The following is a 17,884-nucleotide window of genomic DNA, read 5'->3' on the forward strand; positions in this document are numbered from 1 at the left end:
GTATGTGAACATATCACTGTTCAAATGCACCTCAGTGTGTACGATAGAAAGGGAACACATCACTGTTCATTCTGCAACATTCAGCAAACTGAGATGGTCTACAGCTCAGTAGTAAATGAAGCCAGAGTCAAGGCAATTACATTAGCTTAACTTAGTGTAAAGACTACATCTATCGTTTTTCCAACACATATTAGATGAACCAAATTAAGGCACATAGTAAGGTGTAGTGGACTGCCTTGTCATGGTCTTTTCATTTTCCCTCTGGGGAACTCCAGAGCTCAACTCTCCCTATACAAGTGGGGGACACATAAAGCGAAACTGTTTTATGAACCCAGAGAATTTAACAGAAGATTCTAAATTAACTTTGTTGAGACTCCCCAGTGGACATCCTCAGACAGGTTCTGCTTTTAAGCCACAAAAGGTGTCAGCCTTTGACACTTTCCTGCTCAAGATGCCATGAGAGATGGGTGTTTTTGGGGGTCTCATCTAGTTCACAACATGGTGTTAAGACATCAAAATGGCCTTCTGGGGTCACTCAGACATGCAAGACCAGTTAAGGGGGTGAGTTAAAATCAAATTTTATTCCTTTTCTGTGATGGAGCCATACTGCCATCCAGTAGCCTTAGTTATGCATAATTTCATAAACAACATTATAGTTATATCTTGTTTTGCATTTATTGTATAATGTTAATCGATAATCCTATTGCTATCTAAGTAATTACCAAGTTCTTTTTAGTCCATTGGATAACTTTATATTATATGTGATTACTTAATAAGGTCAAACCTAGGATCTTCAAAGCTGTGTGTTACATTCATAATAACCTTTAGGTCCCCTAGCATGTGTTCGTAATTACTGCAGTAGGAACATAGTGGTGATGAGATATATGACTTTACATGTAACAGGTCAAATTAAGTTATTCATCACGAAGTCGCTATGAGAAATAAATGTCTAATTATTTCTGCAAGTTTTAATTGAGAGGGACACTCCGCAATCCGCCGTCAACTCTGCCACGGATCTAGAAGCAACACCTGCTGCACAAATTATCCGCATCCGTCGCCTGCCCTTAAAGACTTTGTTTAAAGACTTTTACCAGTTTGCTGAGGAGGACACCGAGGCCAGCTAAAGACAGCTGCATCCCGGCTCCACCTGCCAGGCTGCCGCCGCCTTTCAGTGGGTCACCTCGTCTGGAAGATGCCCAGCAGTCCTCTACTGTAGTGAAGAGACGACCTGGAACTCCCTGGAGAACTCTATTCAAGTCGACAAAAGTAGGCAGAATAACATCTCCTAGTGTTCAGAGTTGATGTCGAATAGCTAAGCTTTAATGCCAAATTTCTAAATTCTAATTTACTGTTCCCCACGCATCCACGCTTTAGATGTTCACATATTTCTACTCACTAGCATCCATAATTAATCATTTACATCATCTGAATATACATTACTTTGGTTCCTTTCATTTGTTTCATTTCATTTATATGCCATATTCCTTCCTCTATTTACTCACCGTTTTATTAGCCTCAAAAAAAGATTTAATTTATCGCCCAGTTGTTGTCTGTGGACATTATTTTATGAAACAAGATCATGTATACAGGATAAACGGTACAGATTGTGAAATGATTAAAGTGATAGCATGTTTTGAAATTTTTAGAATTTAAAATGTATTTTTCTCCTAAATGGAGAATGGTGCCCCTTTTACTTGAACGAGTGCAAAATACAAATTCTAACGTAGTTATTAATAACCGCTACAAAGGTTTAGAAAATAACCCCTCACATCCACACATCGAACTCAAGACTTGCACACAATAGTCAGATGTTTGTGGGACCATCCACCTCCTCATCTGCCCGCCCTGTAAGTACACTCACACTCCTTATATTACATTGTAATATTATTACCTGACACTGCCCTTAAGCATTTAAGCCCAGCTACTGGTTCCGTTCGGCACATACGTCAGAAGCACTAAGAGAGAAGACATATATGACGAGTTTGGAGTGAAGACAGGCTGGGTCCCTCCAATTTACTCACCGCCACTTGTGGACTAAAAACCTGGAAAGTTTGCTGATCTGGTGGAGAGTCAGGGGCAGCCCATATATTGAAGGTCCATCCCCGTGGAATATGACAGCTGCTAATAGCAGTTGTTTCTGAAGTAGTTAAAAATAATGATATGGGTAGCTAAAAGGAAACTTTGTTGATTTTCAACCAGTTGTGTGTCCTGGTAGTGTGATCAGTGTGTGCAGGCAAAAGACCTGCGGGCGGCGGCAACACGGAGAGGGGACCAAACACTGTTCATCTGCACACAGTACACACACTGTGATGACAGAGCTAGTTAAAAATCAGCAAAGTTTCCTCTCAACTTGAATTTAGTCAGCAACTATAAGTAAAAACAGATATCATTCTTAAGAAACCTCTTAAAACCTGTTTCCTTTGTTCATCGTGATGGAGAAAGTCTAAAAGATATCACTAAGAAAAAGTGAGAATAGAAGAAGAGTGTTCACACCTGCTTTCTTTCTGGTCTTGGAGTTATTGTTGTTCATCATCATCTTCTTGGCCTTTTTAATACGTTGGTATCTCAGTGCATCAATCCTCTCAGACCCCGAAAGGGCACTCGGCGCACCTCGACGTTTTCTGTATGAAGAGCAGAGAGAGGGGGAAACGGGTAACTCCAGGCCAAACGCACTCAGTGGACTGTGTTTCTGCACTACGGAGTGCAGCAGAACCAGAAACCCACACAATCTCAAAACAGCACTGCTCGTGCTAAGCAAGAGGTGCAGCACATTACCCGAGGATCAATGTGAGACACCTTAAGAGCTGAAACTGTGTGCATCATCTGGATTTACTTATAGTTTGGTTGATGATTAGTATGTTTCATCAGATTAGTTAAGAAATCCAGATGGTTTATTAAATTGTGTGCCTTGAAATGCCACCACCTTTTTAGGGGTGTCTGAGATATTTTGCTCAAATTGATCCACACAGTATTTATCCAAAGGAAAGCAAAGTATTACACAATCCCTGAAACCATCTGTTTACCTTATGGTGCAGGTTAAAACAGTGAGAACGTTTTTGAGAACACAGAATGTTTAGAAGGACTTGCACTGTTGGTTTCAGAGGAAAATTCTCCAAAAGCAGAAGAAAAGAATATCTTGAACAAATGTTACACTTCTTAATTGATGATAAGTTTGCAGACTGTATAATTTGTTTAAAAATGAAGCTATCGTTCTCTGAAAGTAACAGATGCAAATGTTTCCTCAGTGTGGAGTGTGTATTTCTCAGCTGCTCATGATTGCATCTACAGACCTCCCTCCCATTCATGGAGGCACTTATGACCACAGCCCACAGAGTTCTGCCACAAACACACACTCGCTTCTCTCAAGGCACAGAAAACATTAGCATTACAGAGAGGCCATCTTCCCACCGTGGCTGCAGAGAGAAACCGAAGGTCGTTAGTAGAGGGGGAAAATCACAGCTGAGCAACAAAGCATCATCAATATGTATTCATAGACATGGATACTGTCTACAATGGGCTTCACCATGCTGACAGGGGGAGAGATGGCGGGAGGGGAAAATGACTACTCGGGAACAGTCACATAATGAAAAATAAGCCAAAGAAAAGCGAAGCACTAGGACAACAAATGTAACAAGAATTTATCCATATAATTGTTTCTTTTTTTGAAACGGAGGAGCAATATTTAGCGATGGCATGCATGGCAGTTTGCACATGGAACACGACTTTAAAGGGGAATACATTCAAAAGCACTTCATTGGGCAGTTCTCTCAAGCATAAGGGGGTCCTAAAGCCCCCTGTGCCCCCCCCCCCCTCCCCTCTGCAAGCCCTTGACAATCTATTTGTTCCTTAGGACAAAAAGAAGTGCATAAGCTGTTTTAGCTGGACACTTGCTTCACATGGCAGTGAGAACTGTTCTGCAGTCCAAACTTACAAGTGTTATTGTATACTTACAGTGGATGGTTTAATTAGAGCTCTATACAGATGCTTTATGCAGGGGACTAAGGCCATGTGTCCACCAGGAATCTGCTTTTAGTTACTGGGGCTAAAGAGATGGTTGCGGGGAGTGCAGGTCATGGCCCCTGCTGCTGCTCTGTTGCTGTTCAAAACCTGCTAATAATCTGGTGCGTTTTTGCTGGAATATATTTAACATTAATGAAATTGGTGCACTGAGAACTTTACACATGCTGAGCTTTCATCGCTGCCAGGAACATGCAACAGCATTTCCACTTAATTGTTAATGCAAAACAAAAAAAGCTGTGAATGATGGCTTCCAGTGGACACACAGCTTAAGTTGACGTCATAACGCCAATCTTACAAAATATTTCTTGGAGATTCAGGTCCAAAATATTTTCAATTGGTGTCATACAATACAAGCATCTGTAAAATAGTAATGGCAGAATGTGTCACGCTTGAGGAGAATGCTAAGAGCATTTCAGTATCTGACAATAAACAATGTCTATGTGGATGTCCAAAGTAGACCACCCTTTTGTAAACAATCCACACCTTATATTAATCTATAGTACAGAAAGACAAAAGACACAATAATTGGTGATCATACCTGCTGGGAACAGCATATTTGCTTTTTATAATGATAAATCAAAGATACCTGGATGTAACTCCAATTCTATGACTATGTATATGGCCATGTTATGGACTTCAATATTGTTTTTAAATACATTAAAAGTAATTAGTTATACAGCATGATTTATTGTTAGAATTATTCTTTGCTGGCTTCTGGCCAGGGGGCAAAGGGCAGATGAGATTGGTCCTCCAAACCCCAACTAGGCTCATCTTCAGACTGAGAGGAGGGGGGGGGGGGACCAGGATCACCTGGAGCAGCAACACATCAGTTTAACATCTTTCTGGATTTCAGTGAGTTGGAAGAATTGCATGCTTGCTACTCATGCTCGTTCAGCATCAAATGGCTCACTCACAGGCTTACCTACTATGATAATGTGGACCAAGTTCCCTTACAGTTGATAGGATTGGCAGGAGATATCCTGGCTGAAAAAGTATGGGCCTCATTGTAATCCATGACAATCTCCTTTGCAATCACTTAAATCCTGTGGTGGCTGAGACAGGCAGGGAACCTGCCAAGAGTACTAGACTAGAGGTACACCCTGAGCAGCATTAGCATATAAGAAAGTAGACAGGACTAAGCGGTAGTTGATTCCTTCCTGAAGTATATGGCTGAATGGGAGACATGGTTTACCACTGGACTAAAGGGAAGAAGGGAGAAGGAGGCACTGACTATATTTTTTGCATTGGCAGTTCCTGTTTGATTGCTGCACCTTTACTGTGAATTTGGTACCAAAAGCCATTGCTATGAAATAAGCAGTTAGCAATGCATTCCGTTCTTTGTTGGCATGGTAAAAACATTGGGACATTTCACCCAGGCCTTATACTTGGCATTTTGAGCTGAGATGGAAGTCGAGCAGAAAGGGCAGATTGTATTCATAATGAGATGAGAAGAGTTAGATTGTGACAGTTATGTTTGCTAAGAAGTTCTACCTATTTGCATTGATTCAAGATAAACTGTGGCAAGCATCAATCCTCACAATCAGTTATGGCATACTACACCTAACTGGCTGTAGAGTGCATTGGTCTGACTTAGGATGCAAAGGCAAAGCCTCATTAATGTTAATTAACAGTCGGTAGTGGGTTGAGCTCATACAAAATACCATCGACCTACAGCACAATGTCAAAAAATTTGTAAAATTATAAGAGCGTTGACAATAATTTAACGTTTAGTTGAATTCAAACCCATGACACGTAGGACAAAACTGAAGTGTGGTTAAATCTCTAGACTAAAGGTGTAGAAAAGAAAAGCTTGAAACCATTTAATTGGACTATAGTAATCACAATATTGTGAGGTTTCCAAAATACTTTTAAGAAAAGCAAACAAAAAAAGCCAATGAATAATTGAATAAACACTGAAATTGGTTTGAGGCTGATAAAATAACTTTTGTCATAAGTGTAGACCAGAGGTAGAATTATCTGTAGTGAGGTATTCATATTTTGCATGTGATTATGGTCAGTTAGCAAACCACTCAAGCATGAAATCATGTTGGTGATACAACTCTGACCTAATTTATTAGCTAACAGATGGCATATGCATATCAGAATGCATAATGTACTAAAGACTGCAGAACTTAAAATGCATAGCCACTTTAAGAAAAAGGAAAAAGGAAAGAACTGAAATGAACTACACATGTTGACTGAAGGAAGGAACAAATCAAACAAAGACTCAAAGTCTTGTATTCCCCTTTAAAGGACGAGGTGATCAAAAAGTCCCACCTGCTAACCCCCCCCTTTCAGACATGGATCCAACCCTTACCTATTGCGGTGTAGAGGACCTGGTCACAACAACGCTGCCCAGATAGCTGAGATCAATCAAAAACAAAGCAGGTAAGACTCCAGGAGCCATCAAGAACCACCACACTGCCCCTAATTCATAATGATGGAGACATTGCAGTACATGAGAAGCGGACAGGCCCTGTGACACACTTTGCCCAACAACCTTTCCATGGTAGTCAGACCTGGGGGTGTCCTGGGGATAATTAAAAGGGGTTGGGGAGAGGAGGGTTATAGAAAGGGAAGGGGAAGTAGGGTAGGAAGAAATCTGAGAGGTTGGAAGGGAAGGGAGAATTGGTCATGCAGTCAGGTTACTAAGGCCGAGGATGGGCCGCAGGGCCTGCCAAGATGAACTCTTCGTAAAGCATCCCTCTGCATGATAAAGGCATCTTCAAAGGCTTGGAGCTAGACATAACAATGGGTGCTTGTTTTGTCTGGGGAATCAATTGGATGAATATTATGGGATTCCTCCTGTTAGGTGAAAGCAGGATAACGCATGATACAGATGGAAAACAGGGATCCTGTGGTGATGTCTGCGAATTCCCAGGCTTTTAGGGGCTTATGCCAAACAAATTACACAGTGCACTGGCAAGTAGTACTTTTCATCCGGATGGACTGTAGCCCCAAAAGGTCTGAAATGTAATCTGTGAAGCAAATGCATTTTCTTGTCAATTTAATAAATAATTTGTTTCACTGTGTATACCTTTTGGTTAACTAGAAAATGCAATGTATTTTTTAAGGTAAACATTTTGGAACAGTGCTTCACAGATTAAATGGGTGAGTACCTCTAACTGGATGCCTGACATGAAAAGCAGCATTGACCAAATTGAAACTAAATTGAACTTCCAGAGCTCATCAAATGAATCATCAAGTGTTACAAATTAAAAAAGCACAAACTTAACTTTAAAATTATTTTGCCACAGAGATGATTTTAAAAACTGATGGATATTAGACAGCACTTCAGTAACAAAAATGTCAGAGCAACTTCACACATCAAAGCATTATGGGTTGGGGCAGATGACTCAAATGGTATCCCTCTCTGCATGCCTAATGCACCTACCCTGAAGCTGACAACTGGGGTGGAGAGGGCTCAGATGGAAGGATCTCCTCCTCAGTCCTCCTCTGAGATGGCATCTGCCCAAATATGTTGCTGCTTTCCATGGGGGGTGACGGGGACTGGGAAGCTGGGTAGCTGGTTGCAGAGGTGGCAAAGGCCATGTGGGAACGGTAGCTGGGACTTGCTCTCCTGCTACCCTGGCCTTGGGCAGGTGAGGAGGAGGGGGAAGATCTCCTTGAGAAGCTGGCTGTGGAAGGAGGGAGGAGGGTAATCTCAGACATCTCTGGGGGTATGTGAGGTTGGACAATGCTGGGACGTGGCCGGGGACGTACTACAATCTCTGGGGAGCCCTCATGAGAACTAAGGGGGCTTTGGGTGAGGGGTGAGAGTCGGGAGGGCTGGAGAACCACCTGATGCATGCCAGAATCCATCCTACGAGCCTGTCTGGGACTGAAACGAGGGGTGGTTTCAAACCATCGAGTGTCCAGGCTACTGAATGTGCTAGGGACAATATGGGCCATTGGATCGGTGTAAGGCAAAACCGGCACACCCATACCGTGGCTTGTGTGTCTTAGCTGCCCAAAATGTGCCTCTTGCATAGCTAAATGCTTGGCTGGGGAGCCACGAGGCTTGGCCTTGCTGGGAGACTTGCTTGAGTGGCTCTTTGGGGCTTCCAGTGGCAGGACAGCTGGGTAGGTAGGCATTGGAAGAGTGGAGGGCTGGAAAGCACTGAGGGGAAGAACATGAGGTGGAGGAGGATAGGGAGAGTCGTGGCGAAGGTGCAAGGGGTGATGCGGCGGAAAAATGAACCGGGGCCCCTCCAGACTTGCAAAGGTGAAATCCAGTCCCTGCCAAATCTCAGGAGAATGAGAGGAAGAAGTGAGAGTCAGAGGAAGTGGGAAACCAGGGACAGCATATTGTGGAAAATCACCCTCCCCCATTTCTTCAGGAATCATGGGGTGACCAAAGGGACCTTCAGCAAGGTATGGAGGGGAGGACATGACAGAACTGAGAGGGCTAGTATCAGGCATGTAAAAGGGAGGTGGGGGATCATGATCTCCAGGAGGGCCTAGATAGCCATAGAAAGCCCTGTGGTGGAGAGAACCTCGGATTTGCCCCGTGGCCTGGAGCCGACTGCTCTCCATGATGGTCATACCTTCGAAGGGCCTCTGGAAACGAGGGCTGTAGGCTGGAGGTTGCAGGTAGGATTCCTGACTGGAGATGGGGGAAATCTGGTGAGGCCGAAGTGGGGCCATAACTGGTGGCAGAGGCCTGGGATCGTCATTCTCTTCATCTGACTGTCGGAATTCAGGATAGAGGTCTGATTCCTCCACAAAGGGGAAGCCCTCAATTCGCCGGGGCTTAACAGACATTTCTGCATCAGTGGGATCTATTACAAAACGTCCATCTGGGCCTCGGCTGATGAGTTCAATGGGTGTCGTTGCTTCAGCTTCATGCTTGGAGATGCTGTATTTCTTGCTTGTTATTGCTCTTTTGGTCTTCTTGTATAAAGACAACTCCTCCCTCTTTCCAGGACTTGGAGGTGGTTTCTTTCCACGCTGGTCATGACTATCTTCCGATGATTCCGACGGGGATGCCTTTGAACGAATGCTCTCTGGGCTCACCTTCCCCGAAGACGATCTACAAAAAAGTATACAGAAGACATGAATATTTAAACATTCTAAAATATTGTACTTGATGCTAAGCAAAGCTTTTTTGATGGTGCTAAATAACAAGTCCAGCAGCAATAAAGCAAAAATGACAACACATCTGCTAATTTCCAATCAGCACAATTGAGAATAAAGAAATGTCACGGCTAAATAACCTGGGTTCTCATTGTGTAACATTTGCAACATCTTTCCTAAGCTGACTTCCAATGTCTAGAACATGAACATGGAGTAACCAGTGGGAAGAATAATGACTCCTTTATAAGCAGTCTCTGCATTCCCCTTAATATTTAAGGCTGGCATTAATCATAACGGGCTGAGATAAGCATGGGAAAACCTTCATACCAGCAACTTGGTAACTTAACCTGGACATATATTTCCATGAGAAGGGACGTTTAACAGAGTGTAGATGCAAAAGTTTGGTGACACAAGAGAACTGTTTTTGGTCAAGTAGTCAGGAAGGTGCACACATGGAGGAGATATCACACACCAAATGACACACAAAATGGACCAGAGTGAATCTCATTTAATCTCTCTGAGAATATACTTTCAATCCATGCAATTACACTACAAAAAAGACAATAAAAACCACAAACTGGTTTTAGCACTCACACAGAGCCTTTCACTTTGGCTATCTTCAGTATGAAGTATTTGGACAGTAATACCCTTTCAATTGTTTTGACTCTGAACTGACCTTCAACTTTAAGAGCCTGAAAAGGTAGCTTAAAATCGAAAGTATTTCTGTAAAACATTAAATATCCTTGAGTAAAAGGCAACATTAAAAAATTAAAATCTTTAGGTGTTTAGCACTCAAAACGGGCTCTGTTTTGTGTGGGAATGGTCTGATTAGATTTGAGATTCACTCAGAACGTCTCCATGCACCGTTAAGAGGAGCTTATAGCTCCAAATGATTATTAGGCCATTTAATTTAACTACTGCCCTTGTTCCAGACAGAAGTATGTCTGACTCCATCACAGTAGGTGGTGACATGCCCCCTTTCAGCTAGTTGCTATTGGCCCTTCTTCTTGACCTATTGCGTCACATACTAAACAAGTTAACAAGTGGCAGATGGGTTGCATGTCAAACAGTAAGAACTTTTCGGTGCTGTGTATTTCATACAAACTGGAGAACAGAAAGCTTCAAGTGCCATGAGCATTACTCAATACTTGACCTGGAGCATATGCAGAGAGTCATACAGAGTCGAGGTGAATATGTTGGGATAGCTGGGAGGTAAACTGCATTATTGTCTGAAGCCACTCTGGGAGTCAAGCTTGGGACAAACAACTTCTTATTCAACTTCAAGGCCATAAAGCAAAATATCCATGACAATGTTAAAAGAAGAAAGAGCCTGCCTCTGCACTAAATTTGAGTAACACTGCCGCAGTAGAGTTGAGGTAGCTGTCATTAACAGCAATGTAACGCTCTGGTATGGCTGTGCAGAGAAGTGTGGAAGGAGAAGCTTTGATCCAGCACACCTACAACAGAGTGAGAATATTACCAATCACAGCTTGGAGTGATACTGACTGTGTGCCGAAAACTGTCAAAACCAGGTCAAAGGTCACTCTAATCATGAAAGCTAGTTGTGATTGCCAAAGTTTGGGGGATGACAGAGTTATATAAGTTGTATTTGAGAATATGATCAGTATACAATACACTTTAAAGGACATGATATAAATATATAAAAATCTACTCTCATGTAGTGAGATATTTTTTAACTACTATAACATGTCTTTCAGGAGGGAGTAAATGAAAACCATGATTTGTTGTTTAAACCACATTTACTTTATTTAGTGTGACATGGAACATATAGCCAATCATCACGGGAATCACCAAGGCTTGTGCTTCTAATGACCATGAAATAAGTAGAATTTTTTCAAGGCAGCTGCCACTGAATTATACTGCTACAGATGATAGACATTTCAGAATTCTTTCTTGCAATGCCTACTCAGATATGGTTTCTCTGAAAAGCACATCTGCTTCTCAGAGAAACCATACAGAGACAAATAATACTGAAATATCAAGTCGCAACTTATCACAAACTACAGTGTTAACATACATAAAAAGTAACAGAAACACATGAATCACAACCCATGAGCTTGCCTTAATAATGTGCTGGCTTTTCTGTGTTCACATAAAAAGACTGTTCATACAATGCATCGATCGTCAATCCATTAAAATAATCAGTTTCTCTAATGTTTGTGGATTTGGCCATCATTCCTATTCGTTACAATAATATTTTAATATGAAACTTCATGAAATTGTTTAGACACCATGGTAAAACTGGGCTTGACCTAAATATAGAATGTAAAATAGTGGATGTAGCCACTGTGACATCATCCATTTGTTTGTCAATTCACACTTTGGCATTTTGGCTGTTGGCATCTTGTTTGTTTGCAGCCAGAAGTGACCATATTTGGATGATAGGGGGGAGCTGTGGAGGAGCGAGGGTGGATCTTACTCATTGGCTGTAGCGACGGCTCGCAGCCTGTCACTTAAGCGAACTCGATCTTAAATATGCAGAAATTTAAGCCTTAATAAAATATAAAAATGTGAGTTACATAAAAACTCATCCCCCGTACAGTTGTCATGAATATAGAAATTATCTCGAGAGACTAAAACAGTTTTTGTATCAGACTGTTAACTAGTTTGTTTTAGTTGTAAAGTCAGGCATTTTATCATGGGGGTCAATAAGGATTGACTCTGTTTTGAAGCCAACCTCAAGTGGACATTAGAGGAACTGCAGTTTTTGGCACTTTCACATTTGTGCCATTTTTAAGCCACCGGGGTTGCCACTGCCATAAAATAGTATAAAAAAGGCTGCCAAGATGTCTGATTATGCTATTGTGTCCCTGTTTTTTCTAAAAAGTTGTGAAAACAACCAAAAGGAATAGAGGCCCAAATGGTAAAGTAAAGGCTGCAGACTGTTTAATCTAAATTTCCCTTCATGTGCTCAGAGCATGTTACAGAAATAAATACTGCTGAGGCTCTTCAGACTGACCGTATCATGACAAAAAGAAAAATTACAAAACACAGCAGTTCCTGCCTCATTAAACAGCGTGAAGATTCAGTGATTAGCCTACCTACTGCTGATGCTAATTATGTAGGTCCTTCAAATTCATCATCAAATTGCTCATCATTATACTATAACAATGAAAAAAAAGAGTACAGACAGTGTTTTTCATGGGCTTATACACATTGTCATGAGCAACAGCTGGCACTGAAGTTGTAATTTTTAAGCTAAATGCAGTTTGACTATTTCAACACTTATATTGAACAGAACAAGTTTTATTGACAAGTAGAAGAAAAAAGGGACGGTGACAATAGCTGTGGTGAGGAAGGACTAGTGCTGAAGGCGATGAATGCAGAAGTGTCAAAAAGAAAGCGGGGGGTGGGGGGGCACTGCCACGTAGCTGTTGTGCAGATATGCATTTTGAAAAAAAAGTTTGTCTTTTAAAATAATATGTATTATTAAAATTACAGCAATAATTACTATTTGCTTTATTGCTGAGAGTTAGATGAAAAGACTGCACTAGTTCGCTAGTTAGCTTAGAACTTAATAGAGCTAGGCTAGTTGACCCCTATTTCTATCTACCCCTATCTATTTTTGGTGCAAAGCTATGCTAACCAGCAGCTAGGCTGTAGATTCGATTTAATTATCTTAGCAACTAAGTCAAATTTCAAACAATTCCTTTAACAAACAGAGTGAAGTACTGTGGTTGAACGCACATCAGAAGAATGATATGGTTGCTCTGGATGGAAGTTTGTCAAAATTGAGATATTATTTTCTGATAAAAGCAGTGATATATGTGCCTTACATGTAAAATGCAGTGCATAATGTCATACACCACAAAAAAACTTGATTAAAATTATTGTTTTTATTTCTTAACCTGCACTGGTCTCATTTATATTTCAACAAATTTATCATACAATGAATTATCATTATACTTTACTTACTTAACAGGATCTTGAGCCAGACAGCATAGAGATGATAAGATGTGATACCCCTCTGATGGTCTAGGTTAATTTATTGTCATTCTAAAGTACAGGGTTGCACAATGAAATGCAAGTTGTAGTCCATTTATGCTTCATGAGAAAAACAACATAACAAGAGCATAAGTATTTTAATAATGGACTACAGACGATGAGTTCAAAGTTCTGACAGTCCAACATGTTCTCATCTTGTTGCTTTGCAGTGGAGTTCTGTGTCTACATATTACGCTCTAGGTATCCTTCTGTGTCTGCTGTTTACGTTCCAGTAGCTGCTACCATGATGTCAACACACATGGTGGGATTCACTGCACGTGATTAGATTTAAGCGACAAAAGCACATGGCAAGCAACAGCGGGTTGTGAACAAACACACATGCTGGCATGGATGGTTAGGATAAAGGGAAGAAGGCAAATGCTAAGGCGTAGAAAAAAAACAATCACATTCAGACGGGAAGCAAACACTGGACTCCTGCATTAAAGTTTGGGATTTGTTGGCTCCAACCAACACCCCTCCCACCCACAATATTCCTTATATTAGATTGTTACTGGCAATGTTTCAACTTGAAGCCATTCTGTGGTATGTCATGCAGACACAACAGGTTCCATCTGGCTGGGTTCTTAAGTGACTCCACCTGTTCACTTGTCAGCCTGCTTCAGAAGGTGCCTTCCAGTGGTGTAAAATAACACTGCGACCGGTTCTGTTCCACCTTATTCTCAGCTGATGGGGCATATCATAAGGACGCAAAAGGTGGCTTTTGGTGTCTGGATCGTACGTTGAACACACTGTCAAAGTGGCGGGATTTGACAGCTTCGGACTGAGAAGGAGCTGGATAGTCTGGGGACAGCAGCAGAGTGATCAGGCTGTTGCTGGCTGGGTTTTGTCTTTTAGTATCCTTTGGGCTCTGCGCAGGCACCTCACCTTACCAATATTACCAATGCTCTATGGATGGGTACCACTGATGTTCTGGCCTACCTCTATTCATTCACTGTAGAGCCCTTCTGCTCCATGATGTGTGCAAACCACGCCAATCTGTAGTATCTGTATACTGTATATAAAGCATGGGCCAAAGGTTAGGTTAGCTTAGCACTAAGTCTAGAAACAGGGAGACTAAATGCTTACTAAATTGCGTATATATCTCATTTGTTTCACTCAGGCTCCAGTCTTTACGCTGAGCTAAGTTACCTGTTCCCTGACACTTACTTTATACATGGCAAACTATTCCTTTAAATAATCAAAATTTAATGCTGTGAGGCACTAAGATCCTTTTAGTGAACTTTTTATGAAATATAGTCATGACGTGAAAGTTGAGATTATATCTCAGAACAGTATCTACTGCGGTCCTCAAGTGTCAAAATGTTAGAAGCATGTCATCACAAATTTTTATTTTTTAAAAACCCTTGTATGCTGGACTGAACTAGGATTTTCTTCTGATGATGAAGATCCTTCATGTTTCAACAATGAAAGACCAAGACCAGTATCATTGCTTGTGGGGACATTTGGTCAGACACATGCAGCCAGGTCGGGAGTCTGAGGAGCTGAGGTTGAACCAAAGTGCAATGGGGTGTTTACAGTGTGCAAGAACGGGGGACAATGGCTGGCACACTCACTGAGGACTGGAAAGTTGGGGCCTGTACCTGCTTGCGTCCAACCCCTCCCAGTAGGGTTCAACGCTGGGAATGAGGCTAAGTGGACTCCTGTAGAGGCGAGGAGATCAGACAGTAAGAGGTGGGGAGAATATGGAGGTTAGCAGGAAGCTTGCCAGAGTGTGTGAGATGTAAGTTTGAAACTGCAACAGAAAATGAGAGAATTTATATTATTCAGTTGGTTGGAGAGGACAGAAAGGGGAGGAGGCATTAATAAGTCAGAGAGAGTAAGATCTGGGAGAGAGATGTATCAGAGAAAATGCTTGAAAAGCTACAATGGATCAACATGAAGGACATAGAGGGAAGGGAGAGGACAGAAATATGAGTAAAGATGTGACTGCCGCACTTTGAGACAAATTTCATTTGTTGGTACACGGCCAAAATCCTATCTTATCCTATTTTTTTTTCCCATACGAATCCCATCGTCAGATCCAGAGCACTAGAGATTCTTCTACGTGCATGTCAATGGTGTTGTGGTTCTTTCAAAAGACATGAGAAGGTAGAAGATGAGCAAGGATGGAGAAATCAAAGAAATGTTTATTTTATGAAATGAGCCATCCTCCCCAGCCATTTTGTAAGATATAACTTATTGATGAGCAGGCTCTGCAGCATCTTGTAGCCTTGGAGTTGTAAAATATTAGCCTATGCATGTCATTATACAAACATTACTCTGAAAAACACCCACACAAGTACAGTAAACCTGTATTTGGAGAGAAGTAGAGATCTCAAACATCGGACTCAGGGCCCATCAAGGCATTGGTTGACTGATCAGGATCGGCTATATTTAGCTTATAGAGTGATCCAATGCTTTGCTTTTTGTAAGCCATCCATCACAGAGGTGTTTTTAATTTAATACATAACAACGCAAAGCAAACGGTTCATCAACTCTCCTCGACTCAGCTGTCTCTGTCTCTCTGAGCTACAGTGTGTGTGTGTGTGTGTGTGTGTGTGTGTGTGTGTGTGTGTAAGAGCAGCAGCTAAACCCCGACTGCCAGAAAACATCACACACTATAAACAAAAACACAATATGGGACTGTTTATTGACATTATGTACCGCACTTATGAGCACCAGTTTCATTCTAGCTCCGATCAAGAGTTTTGCTTTCTGCCTTCAACTATAGCACACGGTGTTTCTGTGCCCTGCTGGGGAGAGAGGAGGAGAGGAGCACGGTGCAGAGCTTACTACAATCACACTCTACGGCAAATGCGACAAAAACCCTGCAAGGAAAAAGCCAACATGGTTTATTTATGAATGAAGCGCAATCTGCCAAAAAGTTGAGGAAGATAAAAATAAACACTGTTATTGAGGTAACTCAGGCTGCACTGAAGCAACAAACACTGGAGAGTTGAGGCTGAAAATACTGTAGGTTTTCTACTTGTCAACCAATGCCACAAAAAAGACAAAAATCAACGTGTTACTCCCAATCTCTCACTCTGTCTGTGGCACTCAGACCACTGATTCCCACTGATGACATACATTATGGATACTTTGAAAAAAAAAGTAAATAAATAACAAATATGAACAGACGTCACAAAAACATAAGTAAACTGTGCATTTGTTGGGGATTTTTTTCAGCCAGGTGTTAATGTGTTTTTTGTGATCATCAGCAGTTGATAAAACTTTGTGAAGATGTCATTTCCAAACAGCATCCGGTATGCAGTAAATTAAAAAAGGAGAGTGCCATCCTTAAAAGACTCAACTGGGGCTTGTTCCTCAGAACAGAACTGACTTTTCTCATGGCATGACATTTTTGACTTGTCTAATACAGCTGCAATACTAGCATGGCTTACTAGAGTGTTTAGAGAGTTTACTGCATGTTTTCAATGACTGATCACTGATGACAGCTGTTCTCCTCCTGCTCAGACATGTTAAGATATCTGTTCGAAGAAAGGTCTCTTAAGGGACCTAAGGCGTCCTATATGATGGTGGATCAGATTGATTTCAGGGTGACACAAGAGCACAGGAATAAAGAGACATGAAATAATGTGATGCCGCTTTTGTTATCTGTAGTTCTGCTGTCCTTAAACTCAGCATTATCCAGTACCATTCAACACATACAGTACTGTACTGCTGGATTCACAAAGCCACAAGAAGTCCTCATCCTCCTGTTTCACAAAGCTGTCTAGTTCTAGGATTAGTGTGAGCTAGCAACAACTCTCACACTATTAGGATCCATTCTTTCCTTGTGTGAATGCTGGCACATGTCACATGTCATGTCACAATATTGCGCTGCTTAGAGTGCATGTCAACACACCTTGCCAAGTTGAAGATTAATGCATTGTAGTGCACTTGGGCTTCAAGATTTTTCAAACAATTCTTTACATTTTTTGTGGATTTCCAGCAATGCTTTGAAATGAGGTGTTTGTTATCTTGTTTTTCCAGTGAGCAGGTGTCATATATTGTAAAATGGAAACATAGCTCTCATGGCTGTGAGATCCTTTTTAGACTTGGGTGAGTAAATTTGACTGGAATAAACCAGCACTTTCAATACAATCATCCATTGTTAAATACATTCATTACTTTGTCTGATCCTTGCAACCACAACTCAAACTGTTTCTGTGTACTGCAATGTTGTGATTGTACTATTGTTAGATCACAAACACACACCCTCTACTCACACACCTCTACAATGGTAATAATGTGAAGTTGTCATTTAAATAGCAACGGGATAAGTTACTACACAAGATCTGGTCATTATACATTTTGTTATGTCAAGTGAATTTCACCTTTAGGAACTGTTTGGCGCTTTTTAGATGTTTTTGTTTTATCTGTGAATTTCCAGCTCAGCTCCTACAATATGTCTAAAATACACTGTGGAAACTAAATAGTTACATTCAGACTGTTCAGTGCAAAAAAATGCTCCATTGAAACCCATTCAAACTGCAATTTTTGATCCCACAGCCATCAAAGCACAAAAACATTTGCTGTATTATTTCTGGGTGTCATTCCGGGCTTTTGTCTTGAAATTTGTGATTTCTGCTATTTAAAGGGTTCAAATTCTGAAAATTAATACATATTTAATATATATGATTAGGACTGTTGTTGGTTAAAAAAATAACTCACTGAAAGTAGAAAATAATGTTAATGCGTAATTTTTTTTAAAGCTTGATTTTGAAAGCGCATTTTGTGTGCAGGGAGATTTAAGTGTGTGCAATATTAAAGCCAGCCCTAG

General features: G+C 41.1%; 1 protein-coding gene across 4 annotated transcripts in view; it reads right to left on the reverse strand.

The window, feature by feature from the left end:
* Nucleotides 1-17,884, reverse strand: part of LOC121952593 (protein turtle homolog B-like) — a 194,231-nt gene that overhangs the window by 19,099 nt on the left and 157,248 nt on the right. For 2 of the 4 annotated variants that reach the window (XM_088088353.1, XM_088088352.1), the window contains exons 18-19: nucleotides 7,415-9,052; nucleotides 2,494-2,621 (exon numbers count right to left, since the gene is read on the reverse strand). In XM_088088353.1, the coding sequence (XP_087944479.1) occupies nucleotides 2,494-2,621; nucleotides 7,415-9,052 (1,766 nt within the window). Of the gene's footprint in view, nucleotides 1-2,493; nucleotides 2,622-6,337; nucleotides 6,384-7,414; nucleotides 9,053-14,675; nucleotides 14,763-17,884 lie in introns of those variants that run through there. The other 2 variants (XM_042499364.2, XM_088088354.1) reach the window with 2 other exon arrangements.

This window comes from Plectropomus leopardus, chromosome 15 (assembly GCF_026936395.1).
Source record: "Plectropomus leopardus strain MGB_pleo_1.0 chromosome 15, ASM2693639v1, whole genome shotgun sequence".
Classification (NCBI taxonomy): Eukaryota; Metazoa; Chordata; class Actinopteri; order Perciformes; family Serranidae; genus Plectropomus; species Plectropomus leopardus.